The sequence below is a fragment of the Phalacrocorax aristotelis genome, chromosome 9 (genome assembly GCF_949628215.1).
Source record: "Phalacrocorax aristotelis chromosome 9, bGulAri2.1, whole genome shotgun sequence".
NCBI classification, from domain to species: domain Eukaryota; kingdom Metazoa; phylum Chordata; class Aves; order Suliformes; family Phalacrocoracidae; genus Phalacrocorax; species Phalacrocorax aristotelis.
In genome coordinates, this window is record NC_134284.1 from 8,468,717 (window position 1) to 8,492,019 (window position 23,303).

At 36.1% G+C, this 23,303-nt stretch overlaps 1 protein-coding gene across 3 annotated transcripts in view; it reads left to right on the top strand.

The window, feature by feature from the left end:
- The first annotated feature begins 580 nt into the window (after positions 1–580).
- AKAP6 (A-kinase anchoring protein 6) overlaps positions 581–23,303 on the top strand; it is a 237,120-nt gene continuing 214,397 nt past the window's right edge. For 2 of the 3 annotated variants that reach the window (XM_075103330.1, XM_075103331.1), the window contains exons 1-2: positions 582–979; positions 3,255–3,612. In XM_075103330.1, coding sequence (XP_074959431.1) covers positions 3,289–3,612 — 324 coding nt within the window. In that variant the 5' untranslated portion in view covers positions 582–979; positions 3,255–3,288. Of the gene's footprint in view, positions 980–3,254; positions 3,613–23,303 lie in introns of all 3 variants that reach the window. The other variant, XM_075103332.1, reaches the window with a different exon arrangement.

Below are 23,303 nucleotides of genomic sequence, written 5' to 3' on the forward strand. Positions count from 1 at the left end.
TAGCTAGAGGACAAGAGATGTAAGTGTCTATACAAGAATGGGGTAGAGAGCAGCTAATTTAGTCATCTTCAGTAGCTGGGGTCTTAACAAAACTTTATGAATGCAGTCCTCTGCAAGGCTGCTGACCTAGTTAGAAATATGGAAGTCTAACTTGCATGTGGTCAGTAATCCAGAAAGCAGAACCTACTTCTGATCAAAAGTATTTTGGCATGTTTTATAGCCCCTAAATTGCGATATGTCTGAGAGGTTTGCTGTTGTTGCTGGGCCTCGTTGTTTGCTATTTAGTATTTCAACATTAGAACTTTGTAAAAACACCTCTGTGGCAGGGATTTTCCTATTTTCCTTTCATATCCAATGCATGAAGGTGACTGAAGCTTGCTCTTGACGTGCCTTACCAGCGCATTTCATAGCTCAGTGCAGGCGTGACAGGGGAATTATGCTGCTTCGCTACGGTTGTGGAGGAGCTGGGGGACGTGTAGGGGGGTGGAGCTTACGGTTTCGCCAGTGATTTTAGGAGCACCCCTGTGAACGCGCCGCTTCAGTGCCAGTTTTCTCGAAGAGTGCAGGACAACCTTTCAGTTTTCCTTTCTCGCAGCGTACTTGGTGATGCCTTTTTTTTCTGCCAAGGAACACCTTAATGAATCTGTGTCCTAATGTGCAGATTCAGTCCTTTCTAGCTGCAACAGTTTCTCCTTTCAAGCATTTGTGGGCTTTTTAAAGCTTTCCCAGACCTTGCTAATTAGTATCCACAGTGTGTTTTATTACCTTTGTAGGAATTTTTTCTTCAGCATGTGAAAAGAATGATCTATTTTAAAGTTTCTCCACATATTCTTACTTGAAGTGTTGCAACTTGTTGTGATCTGGCAGAAAGAAAAGGATTCAAAGGACTTGACTTTAAGAGCAACTAGGATTAAGGAGGCATTAGCTGTAATGCTGGAGAGCCAGTATATAGAGTCAAGCACACCGTAACAAAAAACAGGTCAGCAGGTTCCTAATGATTGCTAATTGCAAACTCAGTGTATCAAAGCTAGAGCTATGCTCTGCATGCAGCATGGACTAGCTTTTGTTTGCTTCTGCAGGAGCATGTCTTAATTTCTGCTTGCTAATTGCTTTAACGTCCTTACCAGAGCTGAGTCATGTTGAAAAACTCTTGCAGAGTGCCAGCTTTTTTGTGGAAAAGCTACTAAGCAAGTGCTGTACTTCCTGGGTTTCTGTATCATTTAGTGATTCAGGACTAACTCTTTTGCTGGTAGGCATGTTTAATTTGTTAACAATAAACATGCACTTCACTAAAATTTAATTTTCAGGAGGAAACGATGTAAAGAATGTGCTAGAAGTAATATAGTTTTGGCTGTTAGAACAGTTGATTTATATGCTTTAAAACTGGGGCTATGAGCAGCAGTGTTTAAGATGAAAATATTTTCAAATTGAGTGATTCGTCTAACCATGTATTTTGAGTATGTATGGCAACAGGGTGAGAGAGATGGACTTGAAAAATACTCAGAATCCCAAAACGTTAATTTCATACAGTCTTGCTGCAGAGCTTTTAAAATCACATCATTTAATTCTGAAGTCTTCAAGAATCAGACTAAAAGAGTAGGAAATTGTACATCAGGCACTGAGAATGATTGGAATCTTCTTTCATTCCCTTTCATTGATTGCACTGATAGAAAGTTTTGTTCCAAAATGCCAAATTAATATTTACTAGCTTAATATCAGTTCTAAATGCTGTTTTGTTGGGGTGATAGATGTGCAAAGCATAATTTACTAAGTAGTGGCAAATAGGAAATAAAATCAAATTAACATTAAATGTAATTTTTTTGTCCTTATGACTATGGCTATGATAAATAGACTGGTGTTTGAATACTTCTTTGGTACTCTCGTTGCCTGCAGGAGTAGTCTTTGGATGCTGAGACTCCACCTGAAATATTTAAAAATATAACTCAGTAGTGACAGCGTAGTTGATTTAATAGTGAAAGGCACTGGTTTCTTTTTCTGTAATCTTATAGCTGTTATGCTAAAAGCTAAAATGCAGTCCTCACAGAAAAAAGAGTCAACCTGTAAAAACTTGGAATCTTGCCCAGATTAATAGCCGCATAACTGACTTATTTGCAGTTGTAGCACTATGGAAAAGGAATAGAAGCAAAAGTTATTAAAATGAAGTTGAAGTATTTCTAATATGCATTGGTTAAAACAAAGGAAAAACTGCTTTAAAGGCACCTAATCATCCTAATTCTCTTAATGTTGACTTACTGAGTATAGCTTAGGGTGGCAAAGTATTGCTGGTATAAGATTAATGAAGTTCTATGTCAAAAGCAAGCATGTGTCAAATTTGAGTCTCCCAAATTAGGTAGAAAATACATCTCCTGCTGAATGAAAGTTTTCACCCCGTTAAGTATTTTTTTTCTTGGGCACAGGGTTTATGGCAGCCTTCTGTATTACATACAGCTAGAGTGGACGAAGAAAGAGCTACAAAGTAAAACGTTTTACTTATTTACATTTTGCAGTGAACCTTGTAAGTGGATGTTGATGACACAGCTTTTGGGCTTTAATAAAGACACTCTTGTAAAACGATGTTTTAATTTTTGGTACATATTTTGACATTTTGAATTCTTACCTATAAGTTTTGATAGAGTTGTTGCTTATTGGAACAGTTCTTAATCTAACCACCCTACAAGAATTAAAACTTCAAAACTAAAATCTGCCTACGATAGATCAACCAAGCGTCCTCAATGGGTGCTTCAAATTTGCCTTCAAAATTTTTTCTGTACATGATCAGTATTCTCGTGGACATTTGGGAAATTTGAATAAAACTTGAGATATTTTGTATTTAGTCATAAATTTCAGGCCAAGGAATAGGTTCTAGTACATGCTGGTTAACAAATACCGGTCCTACATTAACTCATGGAGTTGAGTAAAGTTCTGTTAGCTTTGCCAATGCTTAGTTTATTTATGTTGCAGTTGTAGAAAATAAGAAAATATTTTTAATCAGTGAAAACTGTCACTTCCAAGGTGATTGTCTACAATGAGAGAAATGCAGTATTTGTTATTTCTCAAACAACACTTGTCTGTTCAAATCAGCAAAGTTAATTTGAAAAATCTATTTGTTCTTGAACTCCTAGTGTAGGTTTGCATGGCAAAGAGTTTGTTTAGAAGTACGACACCTCTCAGACATTGCCATTTACTCCTTGTGAATGTTTTTGTTGCAAAATCTGCCCTCATAACAGCAGTCTCTTTTCTTTTTATCTTTGCAGCTATTTTGGAAAGAATTATGGTTTAGACTTTCCCATGTTAGCCATGGACGTAGCGCTTTCTCCCATGAGAACACAAGAACTGGATCCCATGCCATCTGATGCATCTCCCATGCTTATAAACATGACTCCTACAGTGGAACGAGATGGAGAAGAGGATGTCATGAAGGAGCTTGATTCTGGCCAGCAGTATGAAAAGCCACCTCCTCTACACACTGGGGCTGATTGGAAGATTGTTCTCCACTTGCCAGAAATTGAGACATGGCTTCGGATGACATCTGAAAGAGTCAGGGATCTGACCTACTCTGTCCAGCAGGACTCGGATAGCAAGCATGTGGATGTGCATCTAGTACAGCTGAAGGTAGGATGAATTTTATACTGCACACTTTTCAGTGAAGGTGCGTCGCTCAACTCTGCTACCAGTAAAGTAAACAAAAGGGCTTTTCATAGCTGCTGTAGCATTACCTGACAGCCTGTGTTAAAAACGGAATAAATCCTTTTCAGGGAGATAATGGAAACTGTATCTTTCTCAGATTTTTTTTGCAACATTATTTACTTATCACTTAAGTCAACATTCATAACCATATTATTGAACATGTTCACACTCCAAGAGCAGTTAATACAACACTAACAGTAACCTGACTGGACATCTCAGAAGTGACCAGAAATATTCCCATTGATTTTAACGAGCTTCAGCACCTAAAACTCCCAAATTTGTGTTCCAATAGGCATGGCCACTCATTTGAAAACTAAGCAAGTTTCAGAGTCAGTAGGATAGAACGGTGGTTTAATGTCTGGCCTTCCAGTCACGTAATAGTTATGTCAAAGCTTGAACTCAGGTGGGACTACATACAAAATGGTAAATGTGTAGAATTCTTTCTCAGATCTGAGACTTGAAATATGTATTGATAGCTTTCAAACAGTCACAGCCAGTAAATCAACCTTCCCCCTGCAGCAAGAAAATGCATTAGCAAGACTTTGTCGAAACTAAAAGGGCAACAATCTCCCTTAACCCAACCTGACAACTGAACACAAGCATCTTTAAACAATTATCTCTGTCTTGGTCCCAGATTTAAATTTCAGTGTTGAATCTTTAAAGATATTAAGGAAATTAAAGGTGAAATTCACATAAATAGTGTCTGGGACTGTAAGTGTATGTTCATTTGCATGGCTTGGTTTGCTGCAGCAGATGAAGCGTGCTTTTGAAGGCAGCAAACAACCTCCAAAAATAGCAGGCAAATACTATCTCTTCAGACTGAGCTGTCTTCAGAGCTGCATTCTGAGGCCTGTTTATGTGAACATAGTCTTCCTTCATACTCAGCGCAATGGTATTTTATTTGTGTTTATTTTAGGACTGGAGCTGTAGGCTGTCTTAAAAAACAACTCTGTGTACTAGTGCTAGCCATGGAGCAACTGTACTGTAATCAGTCCTGAACAAATAGTGAGCTGATCTTGAGTTTTTTATGGTCCCGCCATTTTTCTGAAAAAATTGGGATAGACATTGCCAGAGTTTGATGAGAGAGAGGATTACGTCCACAACGTGCAGTAGATTTTTAGCAAATACACCTAAAAGGTATTTCTGCAGGCAGATATAACAAATCTTGCTGGACTAGGTGCCAGGTCTGATCTGGAATTGCTTGTGGCCATATTAGTGCAATGCTGAGCTGAAACTAAAGAGCTGTGGAGCTTGTGGGTGATATTTGCACACGGCTTTGGGCGGGGTCAGAGCATAAGCAGAACTGATTTGTGCCTGCTTACCAAATGAGAATATTCTGTACGTATAACCCACCCTCACATGTCCACCAAATTGTTTTATTTCCAAATAGAGGTCAGTGAATGAATAACATTCCTTATGGTTTCCTCCTTTTTCGAGTTTATTTGTGAAGTTGCAAGAGTCAACACTAGTTCATAAAATACTTTCCTAATGGTTTTTTCCACTTAAGCAATTGCTGTAGCACCTAGGGATTGTTTGGGACTAGGAAGAGATCTGGTTAATGCAACTGTAAAAAAGGACAAAAGAATAACATGAAGGAATCTCAATTATCTGCAATTATCTGGCCTGTCAGCCTTGGGGCAGCCTGCCATTGAGGCTGTCAAATATTCTATATACAGACCCTGAACTCACAGGGAACTGCTCTTTTTCTATGTGTTTATACATGTATGTATCTGTGTGTGTGTTCATGATAATGACTTGTATTTAAAGATATTTTCTAAATATTTGATATATTTTTATTTTTTTTAACAAAGTAACAAAAAGGAAAGGCTTTCAGAAAGATCTGTAATCATAGTAAAAAATGCAGCAAAGTCTTAACAAACACATTAGGAATACAGAACTTCTGTAACCTGCTTATCTTTAAACCTGTATACAGACAAAAAAGAAATAAGAATGTAAAAACAAGTGTTGTGGAAATGCTTTTATTCAGACTTTAGATATATTTTAGATATATGTTTATCCTTGTATCCCCTTGCATTATGTAACTTAATGAAAATCAGCTAAGCAAAAAGAAAACCAAACCCGGCATAGCCTCATACAGATGCTCTTTTAAAATTTGTTCTGTGCTCTGGTAATTCTTCTTGGGCAGCTCCCTCCAACTGATCTGGGTCCTTCTGGAATTGTTGTGCCCAGACTTGACACAGGGCTTAAAATGAAGCTTCACCATTGCCAGAAGACTGGAGAATGTATTTCACATGACTTTCAAACAACACAGAGCAGTTCAGTATTTTCTTTTTCTTTTTTTTTTTTTTTGCAACAGCAGGAGATGGTTAATTTATGTTTAGCTTGTGATTCACTGTATACTCCCAAACCCTTTTGCTGCACTATGGTTTTTTCACCTCTCTCATCCATTTTTTCTGTGAAATTTTACATGTAGGTTTTGAACTTTTTTTTTAATATCCCATTTCTCAAGTGTCTCCATGACTTTTTCAGTTCCAAATGTGTCTTCTGATATGTTTGATGTATCTCCCCCAAGCACAGATATTGTCATCTGCAGATTTAAGAAGCCTTTTCTCTACTCCTTTGTCCAAATCATAATGACAAAAATGAATGATACAGACGCAGGATAAAAGTCCATAACATAATAGTTTCTGAATATAGTTTTTAAACCACAAATGTAGCAGTAAGGCAAACAAACAAACTGCAAGAAAATTAAAGATTTCCTCAGCCAGGAGAGATCCAATTCCATTTTCAGGCAGCTTTCTATTCATTTTGGATGCTTAAAGTTGATTTCCTTCCCCTGGCTCTCAGTTGGCTCATGGTGATAGGGCTGGTTTGAGGATCTAGGCCATGACAGACTTTTTATCTTATTCCTTGGAAAAATTGCTCAGCAAACAGATCACCTCTTATAAATATTTGTTCTGTATTCCTATTGCAGTTCTGTCTGTGCTTCTGCTCTTTCTGTAATCAAGAGCATTGTTTCTTTTCTGTGGCTTGTTCCCTGGGGATTTTGTTGTTTGCTGGCAGTCTCTTTTCATGTTACATGACTTAGGGCTTTACTAGCCACCACTGATCCTTTGAAAATACTTGTTTCTCTCACTTCTGCAATGCCCTTTCTCAGAACTAGCCATGCAGCATGAGTGGGAGGCTGGTCTTATGTTGTCCCTTGGGAAATTTCCTGGAAAGCTCAGCTTCACATGAGTGCTTCAGTAAACTAGATGCATGAATCGTAACTCTCCAGGGTCCGGAATGTCTTATATTAGTCATTTATCTGGTCATCACTCTTACCTCGAGATGAGCTAAGATACATTTACATATCTCTGACACATTCAGTGTAGCTGTTACCAATTGCAAATATTTGTAAAAGGGATGAAAAGTTATGGTTTTACTACCAGCAAAGCTAAAAGTGCTCTCTCTGTCCTTGTATTGTGTTAACCTGCTGAGACGCTTTCATGATCCATTTAGCTTTTTTAGTCTGAATAAAATATGATTGCTTTTACAGCAAATTCTTTCTTGGAATCCTCCTGAGGTCCATCTTGGATTCAACTCCCATTCTTCTGCTTTTCTTTATATCCCTTAACCCTCTCAGGGAAGGGTCTAGTGTTTACTGCTTTCTGTCTTTTTGAAAAAACTCTCATTCTGGATGATCTAGTATAATCTTCTGTATTTTAGATGTCTGTTAACTTCTAACTTATTGTGGAGTAGGGCACTCCACCACCGCCTTGTGACTTAAATGGCTGAATTGTATATTGTATATTGACATAGAAACAAACATATTTGATGCTATGATAATCTCTTTGGATCTTTGCAAACCATCAATCTTTTCTCTCTTTCCGAGTAGAGAGGCTTCAGTCATCTTTTTGCAGGATACCTGGGTCAGCCTTAAACATCTCTTGACTGGATCTTTCATCTTTCCCCGTGACTCCTACAAGATTTTAATGAACTTTGGGTAGAGGTCAAGGATCACGTAACCATTACCCTTTTTCTATCTCTGTTTCCACTTTTTGGGGAGGGCCAAAGAAATTTTTAGTTGCTTTTCTCCTTGTATTTGAATCCTGGATAAGAGAATAGTGTAGGGAATTATCAAAGCACAATATTAAAGGCTATTAGTTTCTAATATGTTTGCAATTAGATACAGGTTATTCCTTTTTTCATTCCATTACAAGCATTTTGAGAAAATGTAAAACCAGATTACTGTAGGTGTAATTCTCTCTCATCCCCTCCTCTTGAATTCACTAGGCTTTTATTGAATAAATAATAAGAAATATTGCTGGTTTTATTGAATAAATACTGAAGGCTGGACCAAGTTACTTTTCTGAGTACTTTTCAACTTTTTTTTTTCCTATATCAGTTCCTTTTGAGAGCAAAAATCAATCTTTTCTTTTTCAGATGTTAAAATAAATCACTTAATGATGGCTGAGTCTGGAAGATAACTTTAGTAAGTTCATGTAATTTGGAGCTCAGAACTGTCTTCATCATAATCTGTAAAAGGACTTATTCATTGCTAGCAGCATTGCTGAAGTACATTATCTACCATGTCTTTCTGTAACATTAGAAACAGGGCTATTCTTTCTTCTCACCCTTAATTTGATGACTCTCAACGGCTCTATTATTCTGAGGCTTGTAACAACATACGCTGCTTCTGCAGTTCTACAGCTTTCCACCTGTGCTATATAAGCCACCTTTAACTAAGTGCACAAATGAAGTTTTCCTAGAGCCTGAATCTCTGGGCTGTACAGACAACTGTGTATTATAAGAGAACTTGGAGAAGAATAAAGCATCATCATGTTACCATAACATAATTGATATTTACAAACAATCACAGAAAATGTTAGTGACAGTCTTTACAGAAGGGTGTATAGATGATTAGATAGATGAATCCATTTCCTAATGGAAATAATGTGTGGACTGCTGTATCTTGACAGAAGTTTGCCACAGGAGATAACTGTTGGACTCAACATCTGAAAATAAAACCTTAACTGGAGAGGTTGACTGCAACTTTGTTCAGCTGTGTTGCTTGCAGGCAAGATATGATCCTGATACTTCAAGTGAAAGGTTGCTATTCAAATTTATAAGAGACGTTATTCAAAAGGAGGTGAAGGGAAATAATGACTCTTAAATTCATGGGGATATTTCTGAGAAGACTTCTGGGTGTGTCTAACAGTTACGCTTCATGAAACAAAGTTCTCTGAGAAATAGTTTTATACCTTCCATGTGTGGGTGTTAGTATAAGTGTCTTTTATAAAGTAGAAGTTTGATTATAAACTATGACCTATAGTTCCTACTTAAGCTATATAAGCGCCATACTTAAGCCATATATAACTCAACATAAAAACATACTATTTTATTTAGTTCTAAGGATCAACAAGTTGTTGCACATAACTTTGTGGAACTGTTGTTATTTGCAGAGAGTCTCAGGTCTAGCCGATAAGTTGAGAGCCAGTAATATGCCAATTATTTGATTTTGGCACTATTAACAATCCTATACTAAGAAGTCACATTAAGTTGCAAATGAAGTAAAATTAGTTTAAACATAATTGGAATGTAATTCAGTTAACAAAAATGAACAATTAAGAGTTACCCATGCAATACGCGATCCCTACTCTGAAATGTGATTTTCAGTTTTTGAGCGCTATTTTAGATTGTCTATAGCTAAAGGACAGAAAATTAATCTGAAAAGTTTAGTTTGAAAGAGCTCAAATACTTCAGTTGAACGCTGAGGCGGAGGGGAAATATTCTCCATGCTATCAACAAGCATAATCAAAAACAAATTTACTGAAGAATTTCTTTAAAGAGCCTTTTCTTGAAATAGTTGAGGTTTTGGTGTACACTGCAGATTTAAATCAATTAAAAAATTATTCTGAATCTTCAAACTCTTTATTAACTTCAGATGTAAAAAAGAAAATACTAGCTGCAGCTGTATTGCCGACCCACAGTTCTGAGTATCAGGATTTCTTTCCTGCAAATTTGGTAAGAAAACTTCAGATCTTTCTCTGTGTAACATATGGGATATTTCTGTGTTAGATTAATTATTTCAAGGAAAATATATACAAAATCACTTTGCTCTTTTCCTTTTTTTATTCTTTCCAAATCCAACTCAAAATCTCACCTGATGACAGGTCATGTTTGTGAAGCACTTGAGCACCAAACAAACAGTAATTTGACTATAAACATATCATGTATTGCACTGCTTTTTACGCATAGTGATTCCAGAGATTTGACAGTCTCTGTACAATCTAAGTAACTGCAGATGTGACTTTTTCTTTCTTGTTCTTTTTTTAGCCAGATGGCTTAATACAACATAGGCAAAAATATGCTACCTGACTGGCTGCAAATCAAAACCAAGTTTACTTATGGAAGTATGGTGAAAGACTAGATAATAAATATTCATCTGTATAGAACATTGCCAGTGGAATACAGTTATATAAACATGTAAAATATGTTTATATTACACTGCTATAGGTGCAATGCTTTTTTTGAAGGGGAAGGGTTAGGGTTAAGAGCACATTCTAGATAAGGCTCTAGTCAAATGCTAAATTCATTGTGCACACATCCCAACAATCTTAGTGGGGCAACTTTATGTGCCTTAATTCACCTAGCATTTAACCAATGGGTAATAGAATTTATTTGGAGAAAACCAGATTATTTATGGATATTTTTTTAAACTGTTTTTAGGATCTATACATTTGATTTATTTTTCAGACCAACTATATTATGCACTCCAAAAATGTCAGGCACTCATAAGTAACTCTACAGGAGCAGATGATATATAATAATATATATCTATAATTATCCATAATGATAGCTTGATATGTCTATATATTGGCAGAACATATCTGCTACATGTATTATTTCTATGCTTTGTAAACACAAGATTTCATATATGATTTAAAGGAAGCACTTGGTTGGTTAAGAACTTGTAGTCTTATTTAGTTCACCTCTGAACACCTTGGTGGAATCACAGCATTTAAAAGCACAGCTGAGTGTAAAAGCTGGTAAATTCAGATTGTCTGTTCCGAAATTGGGTTTTGCAAAGGCTACCCTTTACTTACAGTCCAGGCTTGAACATCAAACAGGTGGGTTTATTAGCTTTTCTTATTTTCTGAATGCTTGAGTGTGCCTACATTTTTTAAATTTTTAAATCTTCCTCTGTGCCCTGAGCATATTCCTGTTTCATAAAAACGTCAGAATAGAAAATGTGGAGTATCAGAAGTAAATCTGTGTCTCTAAAACTGTATTTGGTCAAACAATCACATTGTTTAGAAGCCTTCCAACTTGTATGGCAATTCTACAGTCTTGCTCAGATTGATCTTTTTAAGGAAAAAGACGTGGCTTCTTTACCACATCTTAACATGTTTTACTACAGTAACACCACACCTATAAAAGTCATCTTGGTTTTGTACCTTTTAGGCTAAATTATCTTCTGCCTGAGGGGAGAAAACTCACTTTTTCCACATCCCTCAAAAATAGTCCTAATCCCTTGGCTATACTTTATCAGACATAAATGGAGGCTAATGCTCTATTCTACGTAGAGTGCAGTCCTGGAGGCATTAGGCATGCTGTTCGCTCACCTACCAGGTCAGTACCTTCAAGAATGAAAATGACGATCGAGTCAATGTCAATTTTCTAGGTACTAATTAGGTTTAGAAATTAAGCGCAAAGTTGCTCAGACCTGCCAGGACTGGTCTGAGCTCAGAAAAAGAAAATTTTAGGCAGCTGGATACTTTTAACTGAATGAGCAACAGAGGTATACCTGTGGTATTTAGATATCTACAAGCTAAAGAGCAACTGAGCATATGATTCAGGACTGCGTTGTTGCCTACCTTCTGTCCTAATGTTTATTCTGCTCTGGTCATTAAAGTCTGTTACAAATGCATTCCTGAAGGCCCAATCTTAAGTTCCCAATTGAAAAGAAAGTACTGTTCTGATTGCTTATTACATTTTGCAATAAATACATGAATGCACTGGATTACTGCTAGTTATATATTATTGTTAATGCTGAAACCATTTTTGGTGTTCCAGATATTTTATACTGATTATCTGTTAAGCCTATGTAGGCTCTTACATGTTTTTAACTTCAAGTACCTGTTACTGACTATGTTGGTTTATTTATAGTCAGGCAATCTGTTTTTCAACAGTAACCTTAGAAAAAGAAACATTAAACACCAACATTTGTAATCTGATTTTAAATTACGATCCAGTGTATTTGTAGATAATACTGCAATTTTGAAATGAAATTTTATACCTTTAATGCTTAGCTAATGCACATTAATTATTTATTTATTTTTAAAAGGCAAATAATGGCAGGTTAACACACTACTTTTTAAAAATTAGGTGGACTTAAACTGTGCCATTCAGCCCAATAGAAAAAACTTTTCCACTCTCCTGCTGGTGTTGTTCAGTAACAATGAAGTTAAACTGATTTTCTTTCTCCTGTTAGAATTTAGTAAATACGTCTATTGAAATAGCCCATATTTATACAAACCCACTGTCCTCTGATTGTCTGCTTGCGTCCATATGAGACATAGTATGAACACAGAAAGAGCATACATACTTTACTGGAGATTAAGTTCCCTTCTAAAGAAAGCTCGTTATTATTTGAGGGATCAAATTAAGATGGAAGTTTGCTGCTTAGAGTATAGTAAGAGAAAGAAAGAAATTAAAGTTAATAAAAGAAGAAAAATGGAGAAAAAAATAAGAAAATCCTATCTGTTGTGGTATCATTTCTGAGTAGAAAATTGAGTACTTGGTTAGTCTGCTGTTATCTATGTATCAAGGGAATGAAAGTAGCTGGGAGCTGGAAAGGACTTAACTGGTAACTCCAGTGATAATGGGGGATCTGGCTTGCATAATTTATCAGGATAAATGAATAAACAATAAAAGTTGCAGACAGTGTGCTGGACCTTTTTTAAACTTGGACTCTTTCTAGAGAAGCAGGGAAAGGATACCAACGGAAGTGACTGGAATTACTGCTCTTGTGACAAAGGGGCTTGAATATTCCTTGGAGTGGTAGAATACACCAGTGCTGGTATCCCTTCTGGTCTTGGGCAAAAGAGATTTTTTAAAAAGAAAAGGAAAAAAAAAAAAAAAAAACCACAAAACCCCTAGGCATAGGTTACCTAATTGACTCATTTGCATGAGTCCATATGCATGGCATTTGGAAAGGAATTGTGAACAGTGGAATTGTGGAGCATCTAAGCTCTCCTTTATTGCAAAGGTACAATCTGAAAAGCTTCTTAATTTAGCTTGACTTTCTTCAAAGCAAGCCAGTAAGGATACACTGAGCAAAAATACTTCAACCTGTGACATTCCCTCCAATGGAGTGCTGCTCTTACAAGGGTAGAGATGCATTCATTAGTTTCTGAGCAATGTATTTGGACAGAGAAGGGTGATGTGTAATTCAGGGGGATGTACAGTAGCATCTGCAATGCTATGGAGGTCTTAAGGGTGTCCTAAAATAGACACTTGGATTATTCAGCAGTCAGGAGACTCAGGAGAAGAAAGGTGAACATTTGCCTGTGAAAAGGAAAAGTGGGTGTTATAACCAGTCTCAGTTTCTTCATCTAGTTCTAAAATAAAGACTCTGCAAAATCTTACTGTCATTTGGATATCTACACTTTTGAAATACATACTTATTCCAGAAGTTCTGGTTTAGACCTCAACAATACATGAATGCATGTAAGTGCACTTTGACCAAATATAATGAATATTTCTCCCTCTTCTCACTTTACATTGCTCCTACATTACAATATGCTAGTGCAGGCTTTAGAAAATGAGCTAATGTACTCTACCAGTGGTCTCTGGAGAAATATAAAAGTAAATATCAAATTTCAGCACAGATGTTACCTATTACAGTCTTCTTTAGTCTGTATCCTAATCTGACTCAAACACAGATGTTTACTGGATATAATGATGTAATGATATATATACTTTTCAGTAAGATGAAGACATGTATGTTAAGTCATGGTGCAAATTAATTTACCAAAATATTTGCTGAGGGGAATGTATTTTGTTGTTTTGTATATGTGATGATGATAACCCCTACTGATATCCAGATTTGCTGGGGGGGAAAACCTATTTCAATGGTATGAGTATGATTTAGTAATGCCAACTTTTAAAATTAAAGGTCATTGACACAATATAATTATTTTTATTTGAAAGTACGGATGCCAATGGAAATTTTTATTATGGGAGCTGTAACTTGGTTGAAAGAATTTATTTTATAAATATAAACATATATATGTAAATATATGTGTGTGTGTATAAACAAAAGCATACACACAAATAGCGGTGCCAGATAAATCCTCCTGATGATGTTTTTTTCTTGAGGATTTGTCTGAGTCTGTGTGGTTTAGAAGGTAGGGTATTATTATGCTTTATAACAGTCATGTAGGTCTGATCCGCATTTTGAACTACTATGTTTACAGGTGTTTCCTTGCTTTGCATATTTCAATGGGCTTTGTGGACATATTATTAGTCATTATACTGGCAGGGTTGTTTGCTTTTTCAATTTATAATTACATGTCACTTATAATAGATATCTAAAAACTGTTATATGGCATAAGGGAGCAGTCAAAGAACAGGCACAGAAAATTGTACAAAATGTAAGGAATTTTCAGTTTGCTTCATTATTGTTAAAATTTCCTGATGGGTTTTTATTATGAGAGAGCTGATAGAAAAAAAATTCAGGTTATAGGATGATTGCTGTCTGAATGCCAGAAATGCAACATGAATATTTCAGTAACACATCACACTTGCATTTTAGTAAGGACAAGTTCCACAAGTTTATGATTTTAACATATCCTTGGATATTTGCCTCTCAAACTATAAGGATTCTTCCTCAGTATGAAATCCCCTTCTGTATAGTTAACCATTAAAAAGCCTTCTGTGAATTGATGCAATTCCTTCACAAATCAATTGAAATCTCACAACTAACAAGCAAGCAAGCACAGCAAAAGGGTGTTGTGTATTTTCCTGTGGAGAACGCAATGACATGTCTGTATAGCTATGTTTATACTTCTAATTGGAATGTTGCCCTATGCATAGTACCCATCCTGTGACTGAGTTGCGTGTGATATTTTCTGGAGGATTGGGATGAAGTTCATATGACCTTGCCCGAGCCTGATCTGTTGTCTTGGCGCAGTCTGGGAACCATGCTGGACCCTAAGCTTTTCTTGAGGATTGCTCTGGAGCTTGGCCTCATTGTTTGCATCTAGCAAATACAGCTGGGTGGCAAGTCTGGGCAGGAGCCTAGGTCAAGATTAATGTCTGACTGACATTGTAGGTGTAATGATGTCGTGTTCTTCAAAAAAGGTTATAAATACACACTAGACTTTTTTTTTTTCTTGGATTGTCTTATGCCTCCTTGAGTTGTGTGTAAAGAATCATTAGCAGTAATACATACATACATCCAAAAGATTTGATCTGAAGATTTTAACGTGCTCCATGTAACTGTTTCTAGTGACACTGTACAGAATCAGAGACAGATGAACAAGCTTTCTCTTTGAACAGGAGCCGAACCATTGACAATGGGCTGTGCAGAAAAAGGGAGGAAAATGAGAATTAATACTTACTGGTTCCGTCTGTTAAAGCTCTATGAATGCTCTCTATCTCCCTGTAAATGATTCCCCTGAGGAAGATAATAGTTTTTGTGGAGTCGGTTATGATTCTAGGCCTTGCATTTCAAAAGATGGAGCTCTTCTTTTTTTGGAATAGTTTCAATTTCTTTTTTGAAAACACATGGAATTTAGAAGGCATAAAGCATCACTGCGTTAGAAATTGTAGCACTCCAAAATTCTGACAGAGCTTTCATAAGTTCTCACAAAATATAAAATCTACTGAATCTAGCAATATATTGCAATTTCTCTTTCCCATTGAGCAGTGTACTTACTTTTCATAATCTGCATTACCTGAGAAAATGTATTTCATAAATTTCAGTGAACTAAATTGCTTTTATTGTCCTTAGTGGGCCCTGCAACTGTACCTGCCCTTACGTACTTCAAGAGGGACTTGAAACAAGTTACAATATATATCTTATCTTTTGGTGCATCTTTTTGTGTTCTGATTAGTACATTTGCTTCTGATCACAAATTATACAGATGTTCAAAAGTTGAGAAAGCAAGTAACATTTCTGCAGAATAGGATCTGTATAGTTAATCATAATTTATGTGGTAATGTATAGGCAAGAGATGATTTTATATGTGCATTTCCAACGTGATTGTGTTCTGACATTCTGAACTATATTGGTTTTAATAGCTGACATATATACATATAGGGGCGTATATGTGCATATATCATATTTGTAATACCATAAAATAAATTTAGTGCCCCTACCACCTTAGTAAATGTATATCCGTTTATTCCTCATGCATTTCTGTTCTTTATCCAAGATTTTTCTGCATTATCTGCCCTAAAATATTTGAGCTACTATACTACAATTCACTGTAGACATAATTCAATTAGTGTGTGTGTAAGATCTCTGTGATTTCCGTTAACCTTGTTCTTCACAGTTATTGAGGGCTACTCTATGTCTATGTGTCTATTTAGTACATTGACAGAATAAAAACTTCTGACATGACAGAATATTGCTAATGTCCTTGGGAAGCAGAAATTGTACTCGAGGAGCAATGCTATATTGTAAACGGTGTGAAGTATCTGTACTTTTGGATATGGCAAAGTATCCAAATGACCCCCAGAATAATAGAAGCAGAACTGAATTTTTAAAGCTATTGAGCTGTGTGGGATGAGTAAAATGGTTTTTACACCACTCAGTCAGCTTGTTTGAAAGGTATGGCTGGAATTTGTCACTACATTGCAGCACTGCCCAGCAGCTAGAAGACAAAATTATCAAATGGAAGTCTGCAAAATTGTTAGCCAACTATGCTCTAAAAGAGCTGAAATACTAAACTGAATATTCTTATTTGTTCTTCAGCTGTTCTTTTGAGGTTATATTTTTAAGAAGCAAGCAAGGCTTAGAAACCTTTTAATTAAATCAGGATTTTGGGGTAATAAATGAATTTCACAATCTGGACATCTAAGAATATTATGAGGTATCATAAGACTCATGATAAAATAAAAGAAAGAGGGATATTTCCAAGGACAATAGAGTAGGATTTGTATAGATGTGGTACCATTTAAGCTAGCCTATGTTTTCTTTGCTGAGGTCATCTGGTCATCTTTCATACCATGTTTATAGGGACTTCCTAAAAGTTCAGATGCCTAGTTTAACTGTGAAGATAGGACAGTGTGTTACACATTTGTTTGTCCATTATCAGGTACAGATATCCCTTCTTTACCTGTTTTTCACATGGGGTTAGCATCTTAACTTGTCATGGATAATTTTGATACATTGGATTAAAATAGCAAAAGTTATGCAGTGCATTACCTGTAAATGTGTGTAACCTCATGCAGATTCTCCCATATGATGCACACAAATATAACCACCTCTTCAAAGAGTAGTTTAAGTATCCACATTGTTTATGAATGAATATATGCCAGCAGTTCAGTATGAGAGATTAAGGCAAAAGTAAATAGGAGAAGTGTACATGGGAAGGAAGCCAGGCTCTTTCCTTTACAAGAAGAGCATCTCTGGTTATGAATAGCATTGTTTTCTTTCAAAGAAACACAAAATACTGACAATGCTGTATTTCTTTCAAATGTCAGGTAGAATAAATAAGGAATGCTGAAAACTCCCTTTTTTACAACATTAAAATTTAAATTATATGCTTTTGATTTTCAGTTGAGATCTGCAAGCGTAGTTTCCCTGACTCAAATCTGTTCCAGATTCTCTCTTGATCCTAATTATGAATAAAATACTTAGCATATCACTTTCTCAATGTCTACCCCATTTTCTTTTTCTATTTTTTAATGTTCAGGAATGAATAAATACTGCATCAAACTACGCTTGTGAGGGGCAAAAACTTCATGGTGATCTCCACTGCCATTTAAACCACCATTCTCTGTTTTGTAGTTACAGTATTCCAGACTGATTTGTTAATTTTGCACCAGTTCTAAATTGTTAGCTGGATTTTCTTTGCTACTGTATTGTCTTATATAGGAGATCTGAAAATTATAGCAAATCAGAATGACCGGGCCACACCTGTAAGTTATTACAGATGTTGCTTGAAAAACTACAAGGAAAAACCCACATTATATAGGGATATTACAAACTGATGAAGAAGCATACGTTTGTAAGTGTGGACCAGCTCAGGAGTTTTATTTTGTTAGGTTGCAAATCAGTGTCTAGCTATTGGTTGCTAGCTTTATTTTGCAGTCTCTTCCCTCTTTTTTCCTTTCCTTTCTGCTCTTTTCAGGTTCTTTCTCTCACAATCCCATCTGATTCTTGTCCTTTTTCATTGTGTTCTTCCTGTTTGTCCTTCATCAACGCACATTGCAGAGTCATCTGCTACCATGCTGAATTGCTTCTTCAAAAAGCTGTACTTTCTTTCTTAACCTGGACCAATGCCATGTTCTGTGGGGAGGGCAGGAGCCTGCCAGAGCACATGTTTAAGAAATACTTTCTGTGTTAGAAATGGAGGAGGGAAGTAGAGGACAATGCTGTTCTCTACAGATGGGCCTTATTTTAGCGCCTTTTTTTGTTTTAAGTCTGGCTTTTTGTATTTCTATGACCATAGAAGAGTAAAGAGAAAGTTCAGTTTAAAACTGTAATACATTTTCTAGTATGCTCAGAACAATGAATGCATAGCTTCTTAGGGTGTATGACTTGCTTCTGCTTCAAAGAGTTTCTAATATGGTTGTGGCTTGTTCCTGCAGCAAATTAGCTAGTCAACAGCAGGCTCTGTGTGTTCACACATGGTCCTGCATTACTAGAGTCTGATCTTGATGACTTTAATGGAGGTTTTACGCTTAGTCTTGCATGCTCCCTTATTAAAGACCAAGATTTAGTTGTTATAATTAAATGGATACTGTTTTTGTTGCCTTGCTGTTTGAATAATCTTGCCTTGAATAAGAAATACAGCTATTAGCATTTACAGAAAGGAGGTAACTTAATTTTGGTAGTGAAAAATGGCAATTGAGAAGGCACTATAAATCAGACATCTGCAAGAATTTCCAAGAATTCTCAATTAAACTGCAATAATTAAATGCTTCAAGTCTACTTTGAAGCCTCACTTCATCAAACTGTTCCAGGCAAGCAGACTTTACCCTTTTGCAGAACCAGATGCAATTGGGAAAGTACCCAGTGCATAGATGTCTACTTACCGAGGCCAAAATTATCCAAAATTTAAAAAGCTACAGAAAGTCAAAACCTCTGCATTTAGTAATATACAGAAAGCCAGAGAACTAACGTACATGTAGGACGTAGTTTTGCAAATGTGCATGATGACAACGTTATGCTCCTGGGAAGTCCTTGACCTGTATGGAACCACTCAAATGTGGAGTTTAATACCACATTTGAGTTACTTTTTAGCATGCAAACAACATATTTATAATGTTGTACCTTGTTGAGTTGTTTTCATAAAGGACTAAAATGTCATTATTGCATTGTATCCCTATTAGAGAAATTACTTTCACAAGGTACAAGTTTTGTATAATGTACTATGCAGGAAAATCTTTGTAATTTATCTTCTTGGTTAACTGTATAAGGAGTAAAAGGAGATAAATTCTAATTTTCAAAAATATTATCTTTGTTATGTAATTAATTGAATTTCTTATGTCCATTTTCTTTTTGTTCTTATTTCTATTCATAAAGCTTTTGCGAGAAAACGATGCTAAATATAAGGTCCTAGAAAGCTGGAACTTCTGTTTAAAATAAAAATAAATTAAAAAAAAGACGACCAACATGAAAACCCAGAGCCTCTGTGCAATAGTCTTCAGTAATAATGTTTAGTAACTTTAGTGTTAAAAATAAGTAATGAGACATTTCAGATAAGCTTTACTTTGCACCAGGCGGATTTTGATGGCGACTGTGCTGCAGCACCACCTAGTGCTCCAGGGAGCTGGAGGGAGGCCCTAGCAGCTGCTGCTGCTGCTGCTGCTGGGGGGAAATAAAAGAAAAAGGGAGGGGCGGGATTTGGTATCGCGTACACAGAGCTTTGGAGCACCTATAGTAATTTGCGAGGGATTTTTAATGTTTATCTGGGAAAAAAAAAAATTACTAGTGTGTCAAATTTAGCATAATAAGACTCAGAAAATAAAATGCTTGATCTTGCAGTGGTAGAGTTGATATAGACCCCTTAGGGAAACGTGTGTACGTTTATGTATATATTTATATTTATGAATATTTACACTGGTACTTCCGTGAAACATTCAATTTCTACAGTGCTTTTTATGAGAAAAATAGCTGCCTGGCAATGCTGCTAATAGGAGACAGCGTTTAACTTGAGGGTGACCCTGGAGAGGGAGACGTGTATGTATAATCCCAGAAGTTTCTCCTTGGATACAAAATTACAGCTTCTCCAGTTCTGCATGGGTCACTGGATAAATTAATGTTTTAGTTCTTTTCACCCACAGTTTTAAAGTTGTTTACAGAGTGCAAGTTAGCGTGATCGCTCCCACTGTGTACTTGACATCATGCAGACCAGACAGAGGCAATGTGGCTTGTACTGAGGTCCAAAATAAACTAGTAGCAAAATCAGGAGTGAGAACAAGTTCTTTCAGTTCCACCAGTCCATGAGACCACTGCTGTTATCATCCCCTCACCCTCTCGGGGAGTTCCTAAGGCAAGCGCCCTCTCTTGTAATAGCATGGTTCTTTTACTGTTTGGTTTACACTTTACAATTTATTTTAATCAAAAAGGGCTTTAATATTGTGCAGTAAGCATTATTACAAAGCAAGTTTTCTGGAAGAGCTGCAGACATCAATGTAACAACATCCTGGATATGTAATGCATCAAGCATGATAAAGTTTGAGAAATGCCCTTTCATATTAATGAATATTAATGCATTTTGTTTACCTTTCTCTGATGAGTTAATGACCACCTGAAAAATCTAAATATGTTTCTAAATAGAAATATGATTAAACTCCTTTTATCCAAATGTACTCATGTTTTCCATCACTGAAAAAAACCCAAAGAAACAAACAAACCAAAACAGTGAAAAAGATGTAAGAAACACTGAACTTGAAGTTCAAAGAGCCTGATTATATGAGCTGGCACATATCCTCAAAAGTATCTGTGTTCTGCCTTAAGAATCTCTGTGTGCTTCTCTTCTTTTTTTCCTTCTGTGACATCCTGTAAGAATTATGCACACATAACACATACAGCTGTGCACATCAAACCCTAGAAAGGAGCAATGTGAAATATGCAACAAAATACTGTACTGATTTTGTGTGTGGGATGGAGAAGGGGCTGACAGTCCACTGAAGCAGTGATAAGACCAAGATTTTTGTATGCCGTATTTCCCCTAAGCTCTGTTTTCTTTCTGTTGCCTTGGAACAATATGTGCATTCATTTAACTATGGAATAAAACTGATTGGTCTTTTGCACAGTTTCATTTCGCTGCAACTCAGATGGACTGAAAGAACAGCTGAATAACTTGATATTGAAAACTTAAAGGTCATGAATATTGGATGTAACAGCTGTTTCCCTTAAAAAAAATATGAATGATGTAATCCCATTGCTCAGAAATGTCTGGAATGTGACAATCAGTCACTTGGAATAGGAGAAGGAAAACCAGTTTTAACCAGCCTTTCATTTCCTAGGAAAGACCATGTTTAGAGTTTTGCATGAGTAAATCCTTCAGGGCAAAAGCTAAAACTGTCATTTGTTTGTTTATTCTCTGTGAAATGTTAGGAAAGCAATTTAGAAAAATAATTCCTCTGCAGTAGCCTTACTCAGCTTTTGGATTTTAAGGAGGACAATGAAATGTTATAATGGAGAAGTCTGGCTCCATTTAGGGCCTTTCAGTTACAATATACATCTCTGAATATGTCAACTCATACTTTGTAATGATAGCACATTAAGGATTTTTTTAAATAGGATATCAAGCTTGAAAAGTGTGGGTAAAATCTGCAGCTTCATCTGTTTTTGGTGCACTTGTTTGCTAGAATAAATAGGAAGCCAACATGTGTGCACTCCAAGCCGTCTCGTTTAATTCCTTATTTTCTGAAGGAAATAATTTGAAAATGTAGGGAGGAACAGATTAAACCTTCAGTCTCTGCTGTGTGCAAATGGAAGATATGCTGTGACAAAGGGATGCATAATAGGTATGCGGTGAAAAAAATGATTTATCTTCTCAATGATTCTCAGTTTAAATGCCGGTAATGAAAATGCCAAAGACAGTTTTCACTGATGTTTTCTTTATCAAAAAGAGAGGTTAATGTCTATACTACTTCTCTGTGTCTCACGTAGGTGCATTTCTTCACATATTTTTTCTGAAGATGTTAAATAAATGCAAATGCGCGCAGTAGGACCAGCACTTGGGACAGATTTGTTATTAAACACCATTTTTAATTAAATTATGGTGATACACATGCTGCAAAAACTGTCATGTTAGAATTTATCTGTTTTGCTTTCAGTCCATTTGCTGCTTCTAACTGGTGTGTTTTTCTTTTTTGTTTATTATGACTTAGGGGGTGCTTGGGGAAAATAATGAAAATATCAGGTAATTTAAACTTCATTAAATTTGAACATTCTCACCCTTGTATTTAGACTTCGCTATATTACCTATCAGAAGAATAAAAGCATCCTTCTATTCTGGTATCTTCAACCCCCCCAAACTGAATTTTATCTAAAAAGTCACAGAACAACATAATATCACGCATCCAACACTTGTCTTGATACCCTTCTTGAATTATTGTGCATAATTTGATGTACTCCATGCATAGCTACACTTGTGTGAATTAGTAAATACCAAGTAGAGAGAGATCTGAATTTTGGTCTCTTGCCACAGAACCACAGAGACCCACAGAAACATAATGGGGTATAAACCAAACTTTTTTTAATTATGCTCATTGAGTCACTTATACAAACTGGATATCATGGAGAGAAAGCCTATTCTGCTTTTAAGACATTTTTCCAGGCAAATTGTACACAAATTTCTTCACAAAATTTTTATTTAAAGTAATATTTTTTGCCAGTGAAGATTTATTTAACTGGAAAACTTGATACTAGCTTAACTCATGTTATCCAGCTCTGTTTGCCAAACTCATAAAAGATCAGGTCGGTCGAGATGAGGGCTGCATTCTTAGCCTGTTATATAAAAAATGTGAGTTTGTAATATAAATTATGTAGCCAGTCTGGGTGATAAAGATAGTGCAAGGGAATAAACAGATATTAAACCTCAAACAAAAGTATATAATTGAAAAGAGTTGCAGTGATGTTACAAGTTTGAAATGAGAAGCCTTTCATATCTTATTTCTGGTATTTTTTTTTGCTAACCCCCCCCCAAGCCTCCTTATTAATAAATTTAAAAAGACCCCACCCAATAATTTAATTTAGATTGTATAAGTCAACCTGTGAGTGACGAAACCAATCATGGGTGTCACTTCATTGAATGTTTACATTTTACTTAGTCCTTCTAAAAGTATTTGTATTTCAAGGAAAATATATGACTCACTCATCAGTTCTACCCCTGAGCTGTTTCCCTTATTGCCTTCTCTTTTTCTTTCTCCAGAATAATTTGCCGAAAATGTGCCCCGATGTGCAGAGCAACTAGCAATAA